This window comes from Nematolebias whitei, chromosome 15, assembly GCF_014905685.2.
Source record: "Nematolebias whitei isolate Nwh7 chromosome 15, NemWhi1, whole genome shotgun sequence".
Lineage (NCBI taxonomy): Eukaryota > Metazoa > Chordata > Actinopteri > Cyprinodontiformes > Rivulidae > Nematolebias > Nematolebias whitei.
Window position 1 is genome coordinate 27,644,975 of NC_056512.1, and position 16,749 is coordinate 27,661,723.

At 39.9% G+C, this 16,749-nt stretch overlaps 1 protein-coding gene across 1 annotated transcript in view; it reads right to left on the reverse strand.

Annotated features, from left to right (window-relative positions):
• Positions 1-16,749, reverse strand: part of cacna1aa (calcium channel, voltage-dependent, P/Q type, alpha 1A subunit, a) — a 110,513-nt gene that overhangs the window by 12,258 nt on the left and 81,506 nt on the right. The window contains exons 35-41 of the mRNA XM_037688521.1: positions 16,287-16,383; positions 9,938-10,043; positions 8,616-8,723; positions 7,845-7,945; positions 5,996-6,111; positions 5,774-5,906; positions 2,853-2,966 (exon numbers count right to left, since the gene is read on the reverse strand). Coding sequence (XP_037544449.1) covers positions 2,853-2,966; positions 5,774-5,906; positions 5,996-6,111; positions 7,845-7,945; positions 8,616-8,723; positions 9,938-10,043; positions 16,287-16,383 — 775 coding nt within the window. The remainder of the gene's footprint in view (positions 1-2,852; positions 2,967-5,773; positions 5,907-5,995; positions 6,112-7,844; positions 7,946-8,615; positions 8,724-9,937; positions 10,044-16,286; positions 16,384-16,749) is intronic.

Consider the following 16,749-nt stretch of genomic DNA (forward strand, 5'->3'; position numbering starts at 1 on the left):
ACACACACACACACACACACACACACACACACACACACACACACACAAAGAGCGACAAATACACCAGCGGTATGGTCACACATGGAGCCAACACATGAAACCAAAACAGGAAATACATATTGAGAGAAGAAATACGTGGATGATTTTATACACAATGAAAACGGACAGAAAGAAGAACAAGTAAACAAAAAGCATTGAATGTTAGTTTGTGGTTATAAACCAAACAAAGATGGAGAGCAACAATTAAGAGAAGAAAGAAGGACAGAAAAAGAATTAGAGACAGCGCACAGTCTGATCTGACACTAAAGCAGGACGGGTGGAGAAACAAAACACCTAAAGACAACAGGTGTGGTGCGCACCACTGCATTGTGATAAAGACATAAACAAACAAATAACAACAAACCTAAGGCACATATCTAGTTGACTTAACAGAAATGTGTTTATTTGACTGAAATACAGTTGGAATATTTTATTAAAAAAGTAAATAAAAACAAAATGGTTTGCAAATCACATAAACCCATTTTTTGCTATACTGATTGATATGTTACTTGCAAATCATTTTGTTTTTATTTACATTTTATGCATTGTTCCAACTTTTTTGGAATTGGGGTTGCATTGTAGATTTAGCTATGCTAGGGGTCTGCAACCTGCGGCTCTGGGGCCACATGTGGCTCTTTGGTCCCTTTTCAGCGGCTCGTTCAAGCTTTGACCAAAACTAACAGAAAACTGAATTTTATTGGTTGTTATAGCAACAACAAAAATGGCTAGTTTTAGCAGTTTTCCTGTAATTTCTTTTGAAAAGATGTGTATACTAGTACTAATACAAGGAGTAAAACATATTCACTTTAACTTTATGCTTTACTTCTTCAAAGGATACTTAATTTTTCCACCATTCAAAAAAATCCATATTCATTGTTTAAATTTTTTTTAAATTGATTTAAAACATTTTGTTTTTCATTCTTTACAAGAATCTGGTATTTTCTTATGTCTTAATGTAAACATTTCAATAAATGTTAAAAATCATTAGAAATTTTTAGTTTTGTCATGCCACACCTACTGGCCAGGAAAGCCCCCTCCAACAAATTTGAAGTGGCCCATGGGCCACCAGTTGATAACCACAGTTGTAGCAGGTTGTTGTGGCTCCAGACACTTGTAATTTTGTGAGCACAAGGGGCGAGGTGAGGTTGCAGACTCCTGAGCTATGTTAATTCAACCTTCATAGGCCTGTCACGATAACAAATTTTGCTGGGCGATTAATTGTCTCAGAAATTATTGCGATAAACGATAATATTGTTTGAAATTTGACAATAATTAGTAATTATTGTCAAATTTAAGAAGAAATGTTGGTAATTTGTTTTGTGTGTAGTACCTTTTTGGACCACCGGATGGCAGTATGAGACTGTTTGAACCTAAGGATGGATAGTGAGGGAGCGAGCAGCCTGCCTCTTTAAGAAAAATGGGAGGGAGGCCCCTTGACATGACATGGGCTGTCTCTCTTCGGTTCTCAAAACGGCAGACGCGTTGTGGTTTGAGCTCTTTAGCATAGCATTTTTCACGCAAAGCTTTTAATAAAAAATCAGTAAACAAGTTCTCAGCTTCTTTTTGCAGAGAAAAACGTTTTACACGAAGGCACAGGGTTCAACAGTGAATTTTGGAGTTTCGACAAGACTGAGGTTTTTTCCCCGAGGTCGGCCTGTAAGCTTAGCTCGTAGCTTAGCTGCTTTTAATGATCCAAAAACATGATTTTGGATCATTAAAATGGATTTTAAAGAGAAAAGAGAAAGGGAGGGGTCAGTGAAGAGCACCGGAGATGAGCCTTTTGTCATCCAGTGTCTTCAGTAAAAAGAGAGAGACAAGAAAAAACGATAAAGCCAATAAATGAAAATGAGGTTGACAATTTTCATTTATCATGCGATTAACTGATTTATTGTTTATCGCGACAGGCCTGTACCTTTAAGTGACGCAATAAAACATGTGTCTTAGGTGTTCTACAGAGAACACAAGAAGTTCATCAAACAGCGCCTCGGTTCCGTCGTAACAGCTACGACAATTAGCACAACACATCGCACAGCAGACTCACAAATACACTTTACAGGAGTTTCAAACAACAGCAGAGTGCCGGGACTGATACACTGATGGCACAGAGAACACTGTGATTACAGATAAAAATCTGCTGAGTACATACCTCCTCCCACACACACACACACCCACATACACACTCAGCGTCATGCTTGTTTGGGTCCTGGGATTAAAAATACAACTCAAAGACCGCAAAGACTTTAACTGTTAGGAAGACATGGTTTAGTAAAATCTCAAATAAATACACAGGGTCCAGACAAAAGAAGAACAAAGGAACTTTGGGGCAGAGAATTGTGTATGTGTTTTTGTTTTTTAATAAAGATTTTTGTGTGTTAAGGACAACCGGAGCAGTCACCGTAATATGAAACACCACAATGGATCACAGTGGGAGATGGAAAACAGGACAACTCCAGTTAAAAACCTTCATGCAGGTGAAAGGACAGGAGGACATCTGATGAAAAACAGAACGCAGGGTTTGATTTTTGCTTTGCTAACGCTAAACCTAGCTTGGAGGCTAGTGAGCTGGCAAAACATACTCATGTTTTAACCAGAAATATCGTCATGACAGGATGAGAGCCACATTTACTGCTTATTCATGCATCTCAACGTAGAATGCAAACCAGTAATTGCAGGAATTTGTTTAGTAGATTTACTCCAGACTTTCTGCAACCTCAGAGGCAAGCAACAAATCAGACCTTTCGGAATGTGACAATTATGGAACAAAAAAAGACGAGACAACACAAAGACACTGGAGAGGTGAGAATGCTGCTCACTTGGTTGTCGCCTGGGAGGCGGGGCATGGAAGCGGCCCTGCCGTGGCCTTCCATTGGTGGAAAGTGTTCAGTATCCGAGTTACCATCCCGCCCCATCTCCTTCATCTCTACCGTCTGCAAACAGAGCAGGAGAGCAGGAGATGGTATGACTGGCTGCCATGAACATGAGGGGACATGTGGAAAAGTCTGGTCATGAGAAAAGAAAAGAGAACCAAGGGTCTCAGAGAGACAAATGTTGTGGGATAACCTGGCAAATGCAATAATGAGGTTTTTTTTTGTCTGTATGTGTGTAGTTTATAAGATTAAAAGTATCCTCTAAACCAGGGGTGAGCAACATTTATGTTTTTCCAGAGGACCAGATAAAGACATTCAAAGCAGTCCAAGAGCCATATCAGAATGGGAAAATATAGTTTTTCTATAAGACACATAATGTGGCATACTTTTCCCCCCCAGGCTTTTTCTTGTACCATGGTTAGCATGGCTGATAAAAATATATCTCCTAAACACTCTTTAGGAATACAGTAGTCCCTCGCTACTTCACGGTTCGTTTTTTGTGGACTCGCTCTATCATGGTTTTTCAAAGTAAGATTGGACATGACACACAATTGATTGCTGATTGATGGATGAGCCGCACGATCGGCATGTAATTTTTATTTAAAATAAATTATTTTAAATTATTTAGCACCTGCTGCACCTTTGTACAGCCTACACTGCAGGATAAGCTTCCTCCTGCAGCTGATCAGCTGATCTCCGCGCAGAGAGGAGAAGTGGGCGTGGCCAAGAGGGCTGGCAGGTGGCAAAGAGCAGAGGAGGCAGAGAGCTGAAATCATGACATTATGTGCTCTTTCAGAGTTTTAGCGTTTTGAAACATTGTTTAGAATATTGCAAGAGTGGGAAGGGTTTAAAATGCCTTTATGTATATATATATATATATATATATATATATATATATATATATATATATATATATATATATATTTATACTAAAATAAACTACTACTTGTATACTATTCCTACTTTGCAGTGTTTCACTTATCGCAGGGCTTCAGGGTACAGATCCCCCGCGATAAACAAGGGACTACTGTATAAGATATACTGGCTTTAAACTGGCTTGTGTGACATATTAGCATAAATATGTAAAAAAAAAAGTATATTTTTGCTTTTTGGAGTCATTAAGGTTCAGAATAGTTGTGGAAACACAACGATTTAAAATATATATATATTTTAGTCTGTTTATGTTTTTATTATGTATTTGTCCAAGTCGTTTAGTTTAGACTTCCTGAAGTTTGATAAAATTCAGATTTTTATCAATTAATTAATTTTTTTTTTTTTTTTTTTTCAATTAAGGATATTGGGGCCAGATGGGCATTGTCCAAGGGGCCACTTTTGGCCCTCAAACCATATATTGCCCACATCTGCCATGAACAAAATCTCACTTTTTCTTAGCATTTCAAGTCATCAGTTGAGCTACAGGCAATGAAATGGACAACTAGTTTATGAAGCCAATACAGAACATTTTATTTATAAATGCAACTGTTTGTGAATCCTGTAAATTACAGACTAGATTTTTAAAAGGAATAAAAGGGATTTATAAAGTGAGCCTTAGGTTTCTATGTTTATCAGTTCTTACCTGGGTTACAGTTTCTTCAAGGCAGTTTTGAGCAAAAAAGTTCTTCATCTTTACTTTCTAAAAGCAACATTTCCTGTCAAACAATTTCAATACATATGGCTTTGAAAGATAAAAATTAAGATCTTTTTGTTTTGTTCTTGTAAAATAACATTGGTCTTTGAAATGTTTGCATCAAATTCAGGCAGTCAGATTCTTTCGAGGTCTGACGGTGTTGTACTAAAAAAAAAAAAAACTTGCTGTGAAAAGAAAGCCCCTTTGCTGGAAACTCATTAAGAATAGAGCAAAGTGTCAATTGTAACAACACTTTGCTGCCCACAGATGTGCCTGCCTTTTAATCGGCTTAAAATGCTCAGGGGTGGTGGACGCAGATTATTAAAGAAAAGAAAAAGGCGAAAATCACTAATTAATCAGCTAACTCTGCCCTAGTCTGCTCAAATAATGATACACTGCAGGCCCCAAATGAGGTTACGTAAAACTGACAGCTGCTTGGGAAGTTTAGCTTGCCCACCCTGCAGTTTATATCAGTCCAATAAGGTGTTCTGTCACTGCCTTGCAAATTTATTAATTAAAACTGGCAAAATTCCTCCAAGTTTAGATTATACCTGAACCTAACAGTATGCCATTAAGATCTTAACTTAGTAGCGGTGCGAGATTAAATTGTTGAGATTTCTGTGGATTGACATGTTGAAGATGAAGGACTGAGAGGTTCAACGGTATACACTGGCATAGACACGAGTCTTTTTCAAGACAGAAGCACGGTAGACATGTGTAAATGTGTTCAGGGAGGGTTTGGAAAGAGAAATAAAACAGACGATCTGAGTTCTTAATGAAAATTAAAGAAATAAAGTAAGAGACTGTAGGAAACGATAGTGAAGACCAGAAGAGAGTAAGGATAGTACGAGCTGAGCTCAGAACCTGTGATTTGGTGCCATGTTGGCTTGTGTTTATGCAGTGGGAGAATAAATTATAGTTGGGAGTTTTTGGACTGAAAACTAGAAGACAAACAAAAACGAAGCGTCAAAGCGAACAACAGGTTGTGATATTTCTACTTCATACTCGTTTATAATCGTCTTATTGTTCATTCGTCCGGTGGTTATGAACCAACAAGTCGCTGCAGTCTGTGGAAATGAAAATGTAATCTTATGAATAAATGTTTCCTTCACAGTACAGCTGTCCTCCACTGTTCTTCAGGAGTTCACTGAATAGAAACAACGTGACAGTGAATCTGACACACATCTTTACACATGACAAGGAACGGTGTGTTATGAGTGTGTGTTTCTGAGCTGTCTACCTGGGAGTTGGTCATTCTTCCCAGGCCTTCCTCAGAGAGGCCTTCAGGGCTCCAGCTGCCAACCTTTTGGGACATCTCCTTAGCGCGATCCGTCACCCATGAATGGCTTTCCGGGATCCCACCCTCCACCGGCCTGTGACGCACAAAAATGACCTCACTTCGGTTTTCTTTAATCAAATCATAGAGCATGGAGAGAAAACGCACTGACGAGGTGAAACTCACAGGCTGTTGCCAGCACCCATTGTTTCAGGTGGAGGCAGGGTGTTGTTAAGTCCCGGACCCCCGTCCTGAGAGGGGGTAGGTGGCTCCACGCGCTGAAACAGTAATGGCGTTCGATTCTGTTTGAGATATACAACATGGCCGTTGCCAACTATCAGGCAGACTGACAGGGAAATGCAGGGAAAAGGAGCAGAGCAGGAACAAACAAAGGAGGCTTTCGTCTAAAGCCGAGCCAAGCAGATCATTTCAAGGAAGAAAATGAGAAACATTTTTGGAAGTGATGCCACCCACCCCCCCCAAAGAAAAAAAGTTAGATACAAAAAAAAAAAAAAATTAATTTAAACCAGAGCTGGACAAAGAGAATAATCTTATCTCTGATCTGACTGATGAAAACATGCAGAACATGTAGCAGAAGTAGAAATATAATCAATAAAACTAGAGACAAACAAACAAAAAGGCCTGTCCAAAGAATGTTGGAGCAGATGGAACTGTGCTGACTTCAAACCATACATCACCTCTCTAAATGAGTCCATTAAACTGTTATATGGTGGGAAAAAGCAAGGGGAAATAGCAAAAGCCATCCCCAAAACTCCACATTTTAGTGTTTTTTTTAAATATTATTGTCTTGTCTCCTCAATCGTGTCCAAGAAATAAGTACAATGCCAAGAAGAAAGTATAAAGCACAAGGTAAACTTTTGAATTTAATCATCAACTCTGCAGAAATGACCTCACTGTGTGTGGGCTGCCACATTAACAAAGACCAGCTTCTAAAGTGATTAAAGGAACCAGCAGGACTGAGAACTGCACGATGTAGATATGATGATAATCTGTGTTGTGGGAGAGAATGAATGATTTTGAAGTAAAAAAAAAAAAAAAGAGTGAGTGTGTAATGTACTGGTAATTTTTTTTTTATCTAGGGACACTGTAAAAGGAAAAACAACACATGCACCGAGCATGAGGAGCACGCCATCAAGAGCAAAAACCTGCAAATCTTAAATCTTTAACTTTGATAAGATACATTCTTAGTGGGTATAAACAATAAATGTCATACCTGTTGTAGGTTGCTGTTTGGACAATGTCAACGTGGACGAATAAAGCTTAAACCTGACCAGATTGATGTTATAACAGCTGAGTGAGGCCAAGATTATAAGGGATTATTGAATCCAATAGTAATTTATGTTAATGCTAGTTTAAAAACCTAACAATGTTGGGAATGTGCATGAATGTTATGTTATAGTTATGTGCTAGCCGTTGAGTTTGCTGTAATGGTTATCTACAACAGGTAAGATATTGTTTGTTCATAACCTTTTTATTCAAGCCACCTTTAACATATCAGTTGTATCCCTTTAAGAGTAAGGCTGGGTGCAGTGCAAACAGTCCAAGGTTACAAGCATGGGTTGTGGAAGGTTAGCAGATGCAGTGATTTTTGATTTTTGCAGGCAGTCAGTAGTAGATTCCCACTATGTTCAGGTATCAACACTTTTGGGGCTGTGACAACGGTAGAGACAAAAAAATAAATACATAACTTTAACCTTCTATGTTGTGATTTTCGAAGTATTTTTGTAAAAAAAACTTTGGTTTTGAATAAGGTGCCATTTAAAACCATTGGAAAACTACTGCAACAAACTTTGTCCACTAGATGGCAGCCCCTGTGTTTGCTGTTCATGTTGCTGCCATTTGATTGTGAACATGAAATCACAACCATTATTGCTTTGCAGGTAGTTGAACCTGGGGCTGTCACAGCCCGAGCTGTTAGAAATCAATCTACAGACCTGTGGACTTTATTTCAGCACGTCAGTCTGCCTTTTATTTCAAGGGGGGGTCAGACGCAGGCAGGACATTACTGCAGTACCTGCTCATCACGAAGTGCCTGTGACCGTTTGATCTTGCTCTGCCGGTAGTACTCCATGATCATCATGGCAGCGTAGATCTTCCCCACGGTCAGGTCCGTCGCTGCCAAGAGAATGACAAGTTACCCTGCAGGTTTAGACTCTTTGGAATTGAGATGGTTCACCTCCAAACACACGAACGATGGAGCAAGTAGTCCAACTGAGAGATGGATGCAGTCTTTGTGACACGTCTAAACTTGCGTGCAAAGACAGTTTGAATGCAATACTAGCAATCATATGAGCAACATATAAAATAAACTAGGCAACTGGGCAGTTGTGCAAATGTGTTCAAGTCTCTTTCATTTTTTCAAAACGCGAAGTGAAAAGTGATCTATAATTAAAGGCCCTGCATTCCTTGAAGGAATAGCCCACAGCCTTTTATGCCAGCTTTGACAAAGTTACAGCCATTTTTGTGTTGCAGGGAGACTTAGCTGTGGTGGCCATCTTAAATTGGGGTGACTAAAAAGTTAACAGACACTGGAAAATCATTAACGCTAAGTAGTGGATCTGTGGTGTCGTCTGAAATATAAAGGAGCATACGTGTCTTCATGTTCCGTGCCAGTTAGGTTTTATTTTACTTCATTTTCTTATAAAATTTACATGCTAACTGTTTCAGAGGGTGCAGCAGCGGCGCATAACGAGATAAAGATTCCTTGTCACTGGGCGCACCAGGCGGCACAAGGTGGATCAGCCAGACTAGAGCACGGGGCCTGCATCCATCCCCTAAAACTCACCTTTATGAGGCGTAACCAGCAAATCCAGCGCTTTCTGGGAGAGGTTGGGCCAGATCGCCATCATCTCTTTCCTCAGCTCCGCGTCCATCTGGTGCTTGTCGATACCACCTAGGCGTATTTATAGTGCATGCAGCACACATGCAGGTACATCCACAGATATATGGACGTCAGTGCGCAAGTGCATGGTCACAAGAAAACAAACACACCAAATGTGATGTAAAATCCACACACATCATCCATATGAGTAAGATGGACATGAAACGGTACAAACAAGAAAAAAAAAGAATACTTTTAATTAGTGATTTTCATAATTTTCAGCATTTCACTTTGTAACAGTACCTTCATCCTTAAGATCTTATTCAGCCTCATACACAAAAGCAAAATACGCCAATTCTTAAAAAGTCAGGACGTTGTGTAAAATGTAAATAAAAAGAGAATTCAATAGTCTACTAATCTTATAAGTATTAGACTTGATTCACACTGGAACAAAGTAAACACATCAAATGTTTAAACCAAAAAAAGAATTACCATTTTAGAAGTAAAAATGGGCACAGGTTATATTGATTTATGTTTCTCCACAACAAAGTGGGATGACTTTGAATATCCCATCACCTACAGTTCATAATTTCATTGTAATCTTTTGAAAATTTGGAAAAAATCTCTGAGGAAAGGTTAAAGTTCAAATCTGTGATATTCAGGCCCTCAGGCAGCATTGCATTTGAAACAGGTCCGATCACTACATGAGCTCAGGAGAGGGACCATCTGGCATGTTATTAGCACACGGTTCAAAAGCCTGCCTCTCTGATGGTATAGGGGTACAGACACATCTAGAAAGTCACCATTAGAGCAAAAAAAGTATATACAGGTTTTAAAATGATATATACTCCCATCCAGAAAACACCATTTTCAGGGAAGGCTTTGCACGTTTCAGCAAGACGGTTCTAAACCTCACACTGCATCCGTCACAACAGCATGTCTTCACTGTGGAAAAGTTGTGCCTGCAGTCCAGACCTTTCACCAGCTGAAAACATTCAGCACATAATGAAACCAAAAAAATTGGCAAATCATTGCATTCTGTTTGTATTTACATTTTACTCAACAGCCCAACTTTTTTTTTTTTTTTTATAGATTTGTACAAATACTGCACGTTTTGTATACTCTAGAGGAAACATGCTCAACAAGAGCTGCAGGGGGAGAGGAACTGTGAGCAGCTAGAGAATTGTGTTTGCCAAAGAAACCCGACTGCACCAAGAGTAAAAAGCAAGAAAGCATGTGATTATAGCCAGATCGGAAGAAGTAAGAGGGTTTTAAAACGTCCGTACCCTTGGCGATCTTGATATCCAACGCCGTCCGGATCAAAGCCATGAGAGTGGAGTTGAAGTGGACTGAGCTGTCATCGGCCACGGGGAGATCCATACGAAGCAACCTCTGTGAGAAAGCCAGCCAAGGTGAGCAGTGAGGAAGTTGGGAAGTAAGAAGAGTGTTTGTGGAACCTCCAGGTGACATGGGGCGGGGGAGGGGGGCAGATTTGTTGTGGGAAGGGGAGGTGGGAGAGGGGAAGGGTCTGAGACTGAAGGAGTGCACAGTACTTAACAGCAGGCACGGATTCTGTCTGTCTGCCAGGAAAGGTTCAAGTTTATTGAAAATATCCTAACAACTGTTTACTTGTTCCATTTGGTTGGCGTACAACTAGCCCTTTAATCTTTTGATTATTAATTAATTTAATTATTAAAATTCAAACATCGTCCAGATTGGCCTAAAATGACGCTTGAATAGTTCAGATCTTCTAACATGGGGTTCGGTGGAAATCAAATGAACAAATAATATCTTACTTGGTGCAGATAGCTATTTGAACGACCTCAGTTTGGAGAAATGGTTCATTCTGACCAGATTAACAGGATAACGGCTAGTCTGAGTGGAGCTATGACCCAAATGGATAGTAGAACTTTTTTATAAATAATTGTAGAATGTGAAAATGAAGATAATACTTTGTACATAAACATTCAGAATCAGAATCAGAATGCCTTTATTGTCATTATACACAAATACAATGAAATTACACAAGAACTGCTAAGAATTTACTGAGATTGGAGTGGTTTTAAAATGTCAGCAAACCACTTTGTTTCTGGCTCGGCTTGTATTAGCAGTTATCTCATCAGTCTGGTCAGAATAAAACTCATTTTCTCCAAACTGAGGCTGCACACATTACTTCTTAATAACCTTTTTGCATGAATCCCCCTTTCAGAAGATCTGAACTCCACTTTTAAGTGTATAATAAAGAAACAGCAGGACAGACTGAGCAGTGGCTCCTGTCTTCCAGAGCTCCTACTTGAGGTTTGGAGGTTCACAGTAAAAGCAACAGAGACCAGACGATAAACCAACAAACCAAAAACAAACTGAGGGAACTGTTGGAAAAAAGCAAAACCCTTTTTTCCGCCATGGTTTTAATTTATTGGTTTGATCTTTTATAGGTCCTGTTGACAAGTAGTAAAACAAGACAAATCACGTAGGGGCGCACCAAATCACGGCGTGATGCTGGCACGTATTTGGCGACAAGACGACAAGCAGAACCGGCGAATACCCTTCACATGCAGCGTATCGTGCACCTCCCTCCCTCCATTCCAATTAATCCATCTTTCACAAGTCCCTCGTGCACATTCTGTCCCCATGCAGCATGCAGCGCACACACGAAATGTCTCACAGGACGAGCAGCTGTGCAGCTGTACACAGAACGTATTCTCTGCTGGCGACACTGAAATGAGTTTGCGAGTTGGTTTATTGTGGTTATTATTGTAAGCAATAAGAAACTCTGATGCGGCTATGCTGAAATGGCGGCGCAATTTGCTGCGCCGCTAGTTTTCTGAGGTCTAATGTCTGGAAAAAATGGGTACAGGTTTGGAGGGTTAATAGGTGAGAGAGAGCAGTGTTTTGTGGAAATAGAAAAAGAGAAGGAAATATAATAAAAGCTCACCATGGCAGCGTTATTTTGGTGTTAACTTATCAGGTCAATGTAACGCAAACATATCACATGTAAAAAAAAAAAAATGTGCGGTGAAAATACAAGAAATGAAATGGAAAGCTGAAGAGGAGAGAGCTGATAGCAAAATAAAAACCAACACTCTGAGTCAAAGCATGTATAGAGTAGAAGTGATCAAAAAGAAATAGATAAATAAAAGAAAACCAAGCAAAGTATAAAAAAAAAGGGAACTGAAAGTGACAGAAAGATCACCATTCTTAGCTGGCTGTGTAAAAGCAGTCCTGCCTGAAGGCTCTGCTGTCTCTCCAGGACAGAGACGATCAAGAGTCAGAAGCAGCAGAGCTGGGTTGGTCATTGTTCTCTGGACTGGAGGGGAAAGGTAAGGTTGGGATAGCTCTCTTTAGAAGGGGTGTTCACACACCGATGGAGGCTTTCTGGATCCCTCCCAGTAATAACAATCGAGGTGACGTATGACTGTTAAAACCATGCATGAACAGCATGTTACATGGAGGATTGTGAGAACATAAGGTTTTCTTATTTTCTTAGTTTCAGGAAGGATGCTTACAATTTCAAAGGATAAAAGTGGAAGGAAAAGAGGAGAAGGAAAAGGATGGAAGGGTGTATATGAGAGGGTGGTGTTCAAATTAAGTCACAATAAAATGGGGAAAAGATGTAGAAAGAGCTTGTAAATGTTTCAAAGTGGGGTCTGATGTAATATTATGAACAGTTATTACATTATCTTAAGATATTTAAAAGGCCTCAGTTTAGAAAAATCAAGATTAAACTGATGATCTAAACCAGAAGTGTCCAAAGTGTGGCCCGGGGGCCATTTGCGGCCCTTGTAGTGATTCTGAGCGGCCCACAACTGCAGTTTAAGAATGGTATCATTTTGGCCAGCAGACTTTAGAGGTTAACGCAGACTTTCTGCAAATTAGTTGGTAATCCTTTTTATATAATGTTTAGGTTTAACAGCAAAACAGATGAATAAAATATTCTCAAAATGAGCAATATTAAGTAAAATACAAACCTTTGGCTATAGTGAATCTTTTATTTTCACCTCGTGTACAAAGCACCACAAAGCTTTACAAACTCTTATCAAAACATACTTTTGGATAATTATTCATAAAACTTGGTTACCTATAATAAATTGCAGTTGATATAATAATCAATAGAGGGAAATTGGACATTTTTCAATTAATATAATGTGGTATCATCTACATACGAGTTGATCAACTTTATCAAACCTTCTATGAATCTGTTGTAGCGACTGACAGCTGGACGACTTTTTAGAACTTCAATTAGCCTTTCGGGCCCGTCCATGGTCCAAGAGGCTGATCGACCCCCTTTTTAAAAGGACATTTACTCAAATTACGCTTTTGTTGCTGAGAACAGACTAAAACGAACTTTCCAAACACAAGAAAACAACAAACATAGACCCATCAAATCAAATAAATTAAATCATTTTTAATAAAAATCTAAGTTTAGTGTTTTTGAGGCTTTTAATATTTTGGCTCTACAACAATTTGAAACTCTTTTGCCACCAAAATTAGTCAACTTTTGTCCTTTCTCCAAAATATTGCTCACATTGTTGAGCGTTCAAATTTTTTGTGACCCACGAGTCCTTTCATCTGGATAGTTTTGGCACAGATATGAAAAAGTTTGGACACCCCTGTTTGGTCAGAGTAAGAGTGGATTTGACAGAGATGGAAATGTTTGCCAAATAGCATTTGCATGAATCCAACATTTATCAGTCAGGTCATCTGGACAGTGTCTTTTGAGAAAAACAAAAGAAACTGTCCAGATGACTGAAAAATGCTGGATTGTATACCTGGATTACTGAGCATGGACTTTGTTCATTTGTATGAATCGTTATAAAATTTCTGAGATGGGATTTCTTTAAAATGGTGCTTTTGTCTCGGTCCTTCTCAAACTAGCCATAAACAAACCATGTTGATAAGCTACTGGCCAAGACCAAAGTAGATTTCTGCCATCTTAAAACAACTCAAGTCTTAAAAAACTCCACAGTGGCTAATGGGAACAGTTTTTATTAAAACTTTACACCACAGATAGTTTTGCATTGCACAAGTATTCTTGCAGAATTATTATGATATGCTTGCAGGAAGTATGCCAGAAATGGTACCGTATTTTTTTGCCGTACACGTCACACCACCATATAAGTCACATCAGTCTAATGAAGTGGGAAAAAAACACAAATACGTTGCTTCGCCATATAAGTTGGATCTGTTACGCGTCACTGCTGACAACACAGAAATGTGGGCCAGTGTTGTGCTAAAAATCAATGGGCTACCAAATACTGTAGCAGCCGTGGGAGCGTGCACAGGAGGACTTTAACAAGAATTTAATAAGATTAACACTTAAAAACAATTATTTGTTTGCTTGAAATTATAGCAAAGGTGTGGCTCAGTTTAACTTTTCCTTAATAAATGAACTTTAATGGTCAAATCAGCTGCATTTCAAAAGCCAATACGCAGAAGCAGGAGCGCGCAGAGGGACGACTCGCTGTGCATTTATTTGAAATTTAACAAGATAACCACCTAAAAACAATTATTTGTTTGCTCGACTTTATAGTAAAGGTGTGTTTCAGTTGAACTTTTATTTAAATAAATGCACTTTGACGATCAAATCAGCTGCATTTCAAAAGTATTCGTCGCCTTGGTGCTCCGAAAGCGAGCAGAGGGAGGAAATCAGAAAGGAGGAACGCTGCGCATTTCTTTGAAATTTAACAAGATAAGCACATTTATTTGTTTGCTCGACTTTATAATAAACGTGTGTCTAGGTTGAACTTTTACTTAATAAATGCACTTCAATGGTCAAATTAGCTGCATTTTGCCGGGGCGGCACAGTGTAATGAAGTTGATTTGACGGTTGCTCCAGGAATGATCCCAGAGCTGGATGAAGGTGGCAGACTGTGGTAAGCCAACTGTCATTAATAGCAACTTTTACCTATTACATGACAAACGGCATGCCATACTACTTGAGTGCCATCTAGAGGCTGAAAATGGTAGTATTCAGTATTTTCAATGAGAATGAATGAAAACAGTCACATCTCAGCCAAAAATTGGGTTATAAATATGGGAAAAAATCCATAAATAAGTCATTTCAGTGTATAAGTTGAAGGGCATGTAAATTATGCAATAAACTGCGACTTATATGATGGAAAATACGGTACATCTCACCTCTGCCGCTACTATTTCAGCTTACGAATACCAGAATTCTTTGTAAAGAACTGTGTTCTTAAAATGATACATAATTTCAAAACTATTATTTTCCTTACCGCAGAACCCCACTTTGAAACAATTTGGGTCAGAATGTAATCTTTACTTTTTTGGGGGTCCAATTAGCTCATAAGTGATAGAAATGACAAGATCAAGCATTTGTCTTTGACTTTTAGACCGAAATCTATGAAAAAGAAGTGAATTTAAAACTGATTGAGCAGCATCATTACTATTTTCCCTGAGTGTGTTAGAGAGGGAGAGGGGGTGTTGGATAAAGCGATGGATGGGAATGAAATGGTCTCTCGTGCCTACAGGCTGTTTGGCTGCCCCCCCCCCCCCCCCCCCCCTCCCCCAAAGGTTAAAGTGATCTGCCAATGATTTTCTCATGAGAGCTGATCACTGGAGGAGTAATGAGAACATTCACTTTCATAAATGTAATTATCCTTTTGTTCATGTTTATTTAGCACATATGTGAGATTCTTTGTGTCTGTGTGGTGTTTGACAGACAGGGGCGGGTGCAGAAAGGGAAGAGGAGGAGGTGGTGGTGGTCATCGGCCGTGCAGAGAGGCAGGTGAAGGAGCGTGTAAATGTGTGGGGGATGGGGAGCAGCAATATGCAGAGATGAAGGGGGCTGGAAACAGAATAGAACTGCATTGACGACAGAACCAAAGGACAAAGAGAAGATTGGACTTGCAGATAGAAAAGGCTGCCCGGGGGCTTGGAGCTGCTTCATGAAGGGTGACAGAAAAAGAAGGGCCTCTGCATGGCACCCAAAGGCTCTCTGAAGGAAACACATCACTGACACAAGCCCTTCTGCTCTCTCTACCATGAGGAAGAACAGATTTCTACAGTGTGGGTTGACGTGACCTAATTCTTTGTGTTTTCGTGTGTTTGCATGTGCGTCTGTGTGTCTGCCTCATCCACAGGAAGGAACGAGTCGGAGGACATAAGTCTGGCGGACCTTCCAAGCCCTGTTGCACGTGCATGCGGTTGCATGAGAGTGCATTTGCTCGGCAGTTAACTGCGACAGTCTAACCACGCATTAGTATCCCTCTGATGACGGAACGCACAAATGTTTATCGTGACATGTTGGGCCGCTACGTGTTGCGAGCTCGTGTATCCAGTGCAAACGAGCTGAGAAGGTCCCTCGTCTTCGCCCCCTCCTGTGGATACACAACCCCGCCCGCCCTCCGTGAACCTTTCAATCTAAGTGTCTTGCTACCTCCGCCCGCCAAATCCACACCATCACACAAGGCCACAACACCGACCAGCCCCACCCCAACTTTTCACAAAAAAAAAAATAAAAAAGAAACAAAACCAAAGAAACAGTTACACTAAAGTTTACACCACGTTGAGGGCTTAGACTGCTTGTCCCTCCCACGTTAGCCCCGCCCTCTCCACCCAAATCCCCAACGACACCCCATAGAAGGCTGAGATAAAGATGGGGGCCTTTCTGACCTTGTAGGCCACCCGTGCTGGACACCTCTTCCCGAGGCCCAGAGGAGGACTCATGTGCCTCAGCATGTCATACATTTCCCTGCAACTGATCCTGCCACTGCATCATCACCCAGTTACCAAAGTCAAACAAAGAGACAGAAGTAGAAAGTAGAAGTGGTTAACGTAGAGATTCGATTAGAAGGATTCAAGTGAAAGAAAGAATCAAAAAAAAAAAAAAAAGCAGAACAACAATGTTGTTGATTTTGAAGATTCTGAGCAAGTGGGGCTACTTTCTTAGGTGCAATTTCTTTCTTTCTTTCTTTATGACAGAAAAGAGAGGTAGAAAATGAGGGTGACAAGAAAAAGCTTCACATTAAAATCTGATCGTGTTTGTTTTAGGATTTGCACATAAATAAGTGCAAACAAAGGCACAGAAGAATGCAGAACGTTGGGGTAACGTTTGGCCAAAAATAGTCATCGCAAT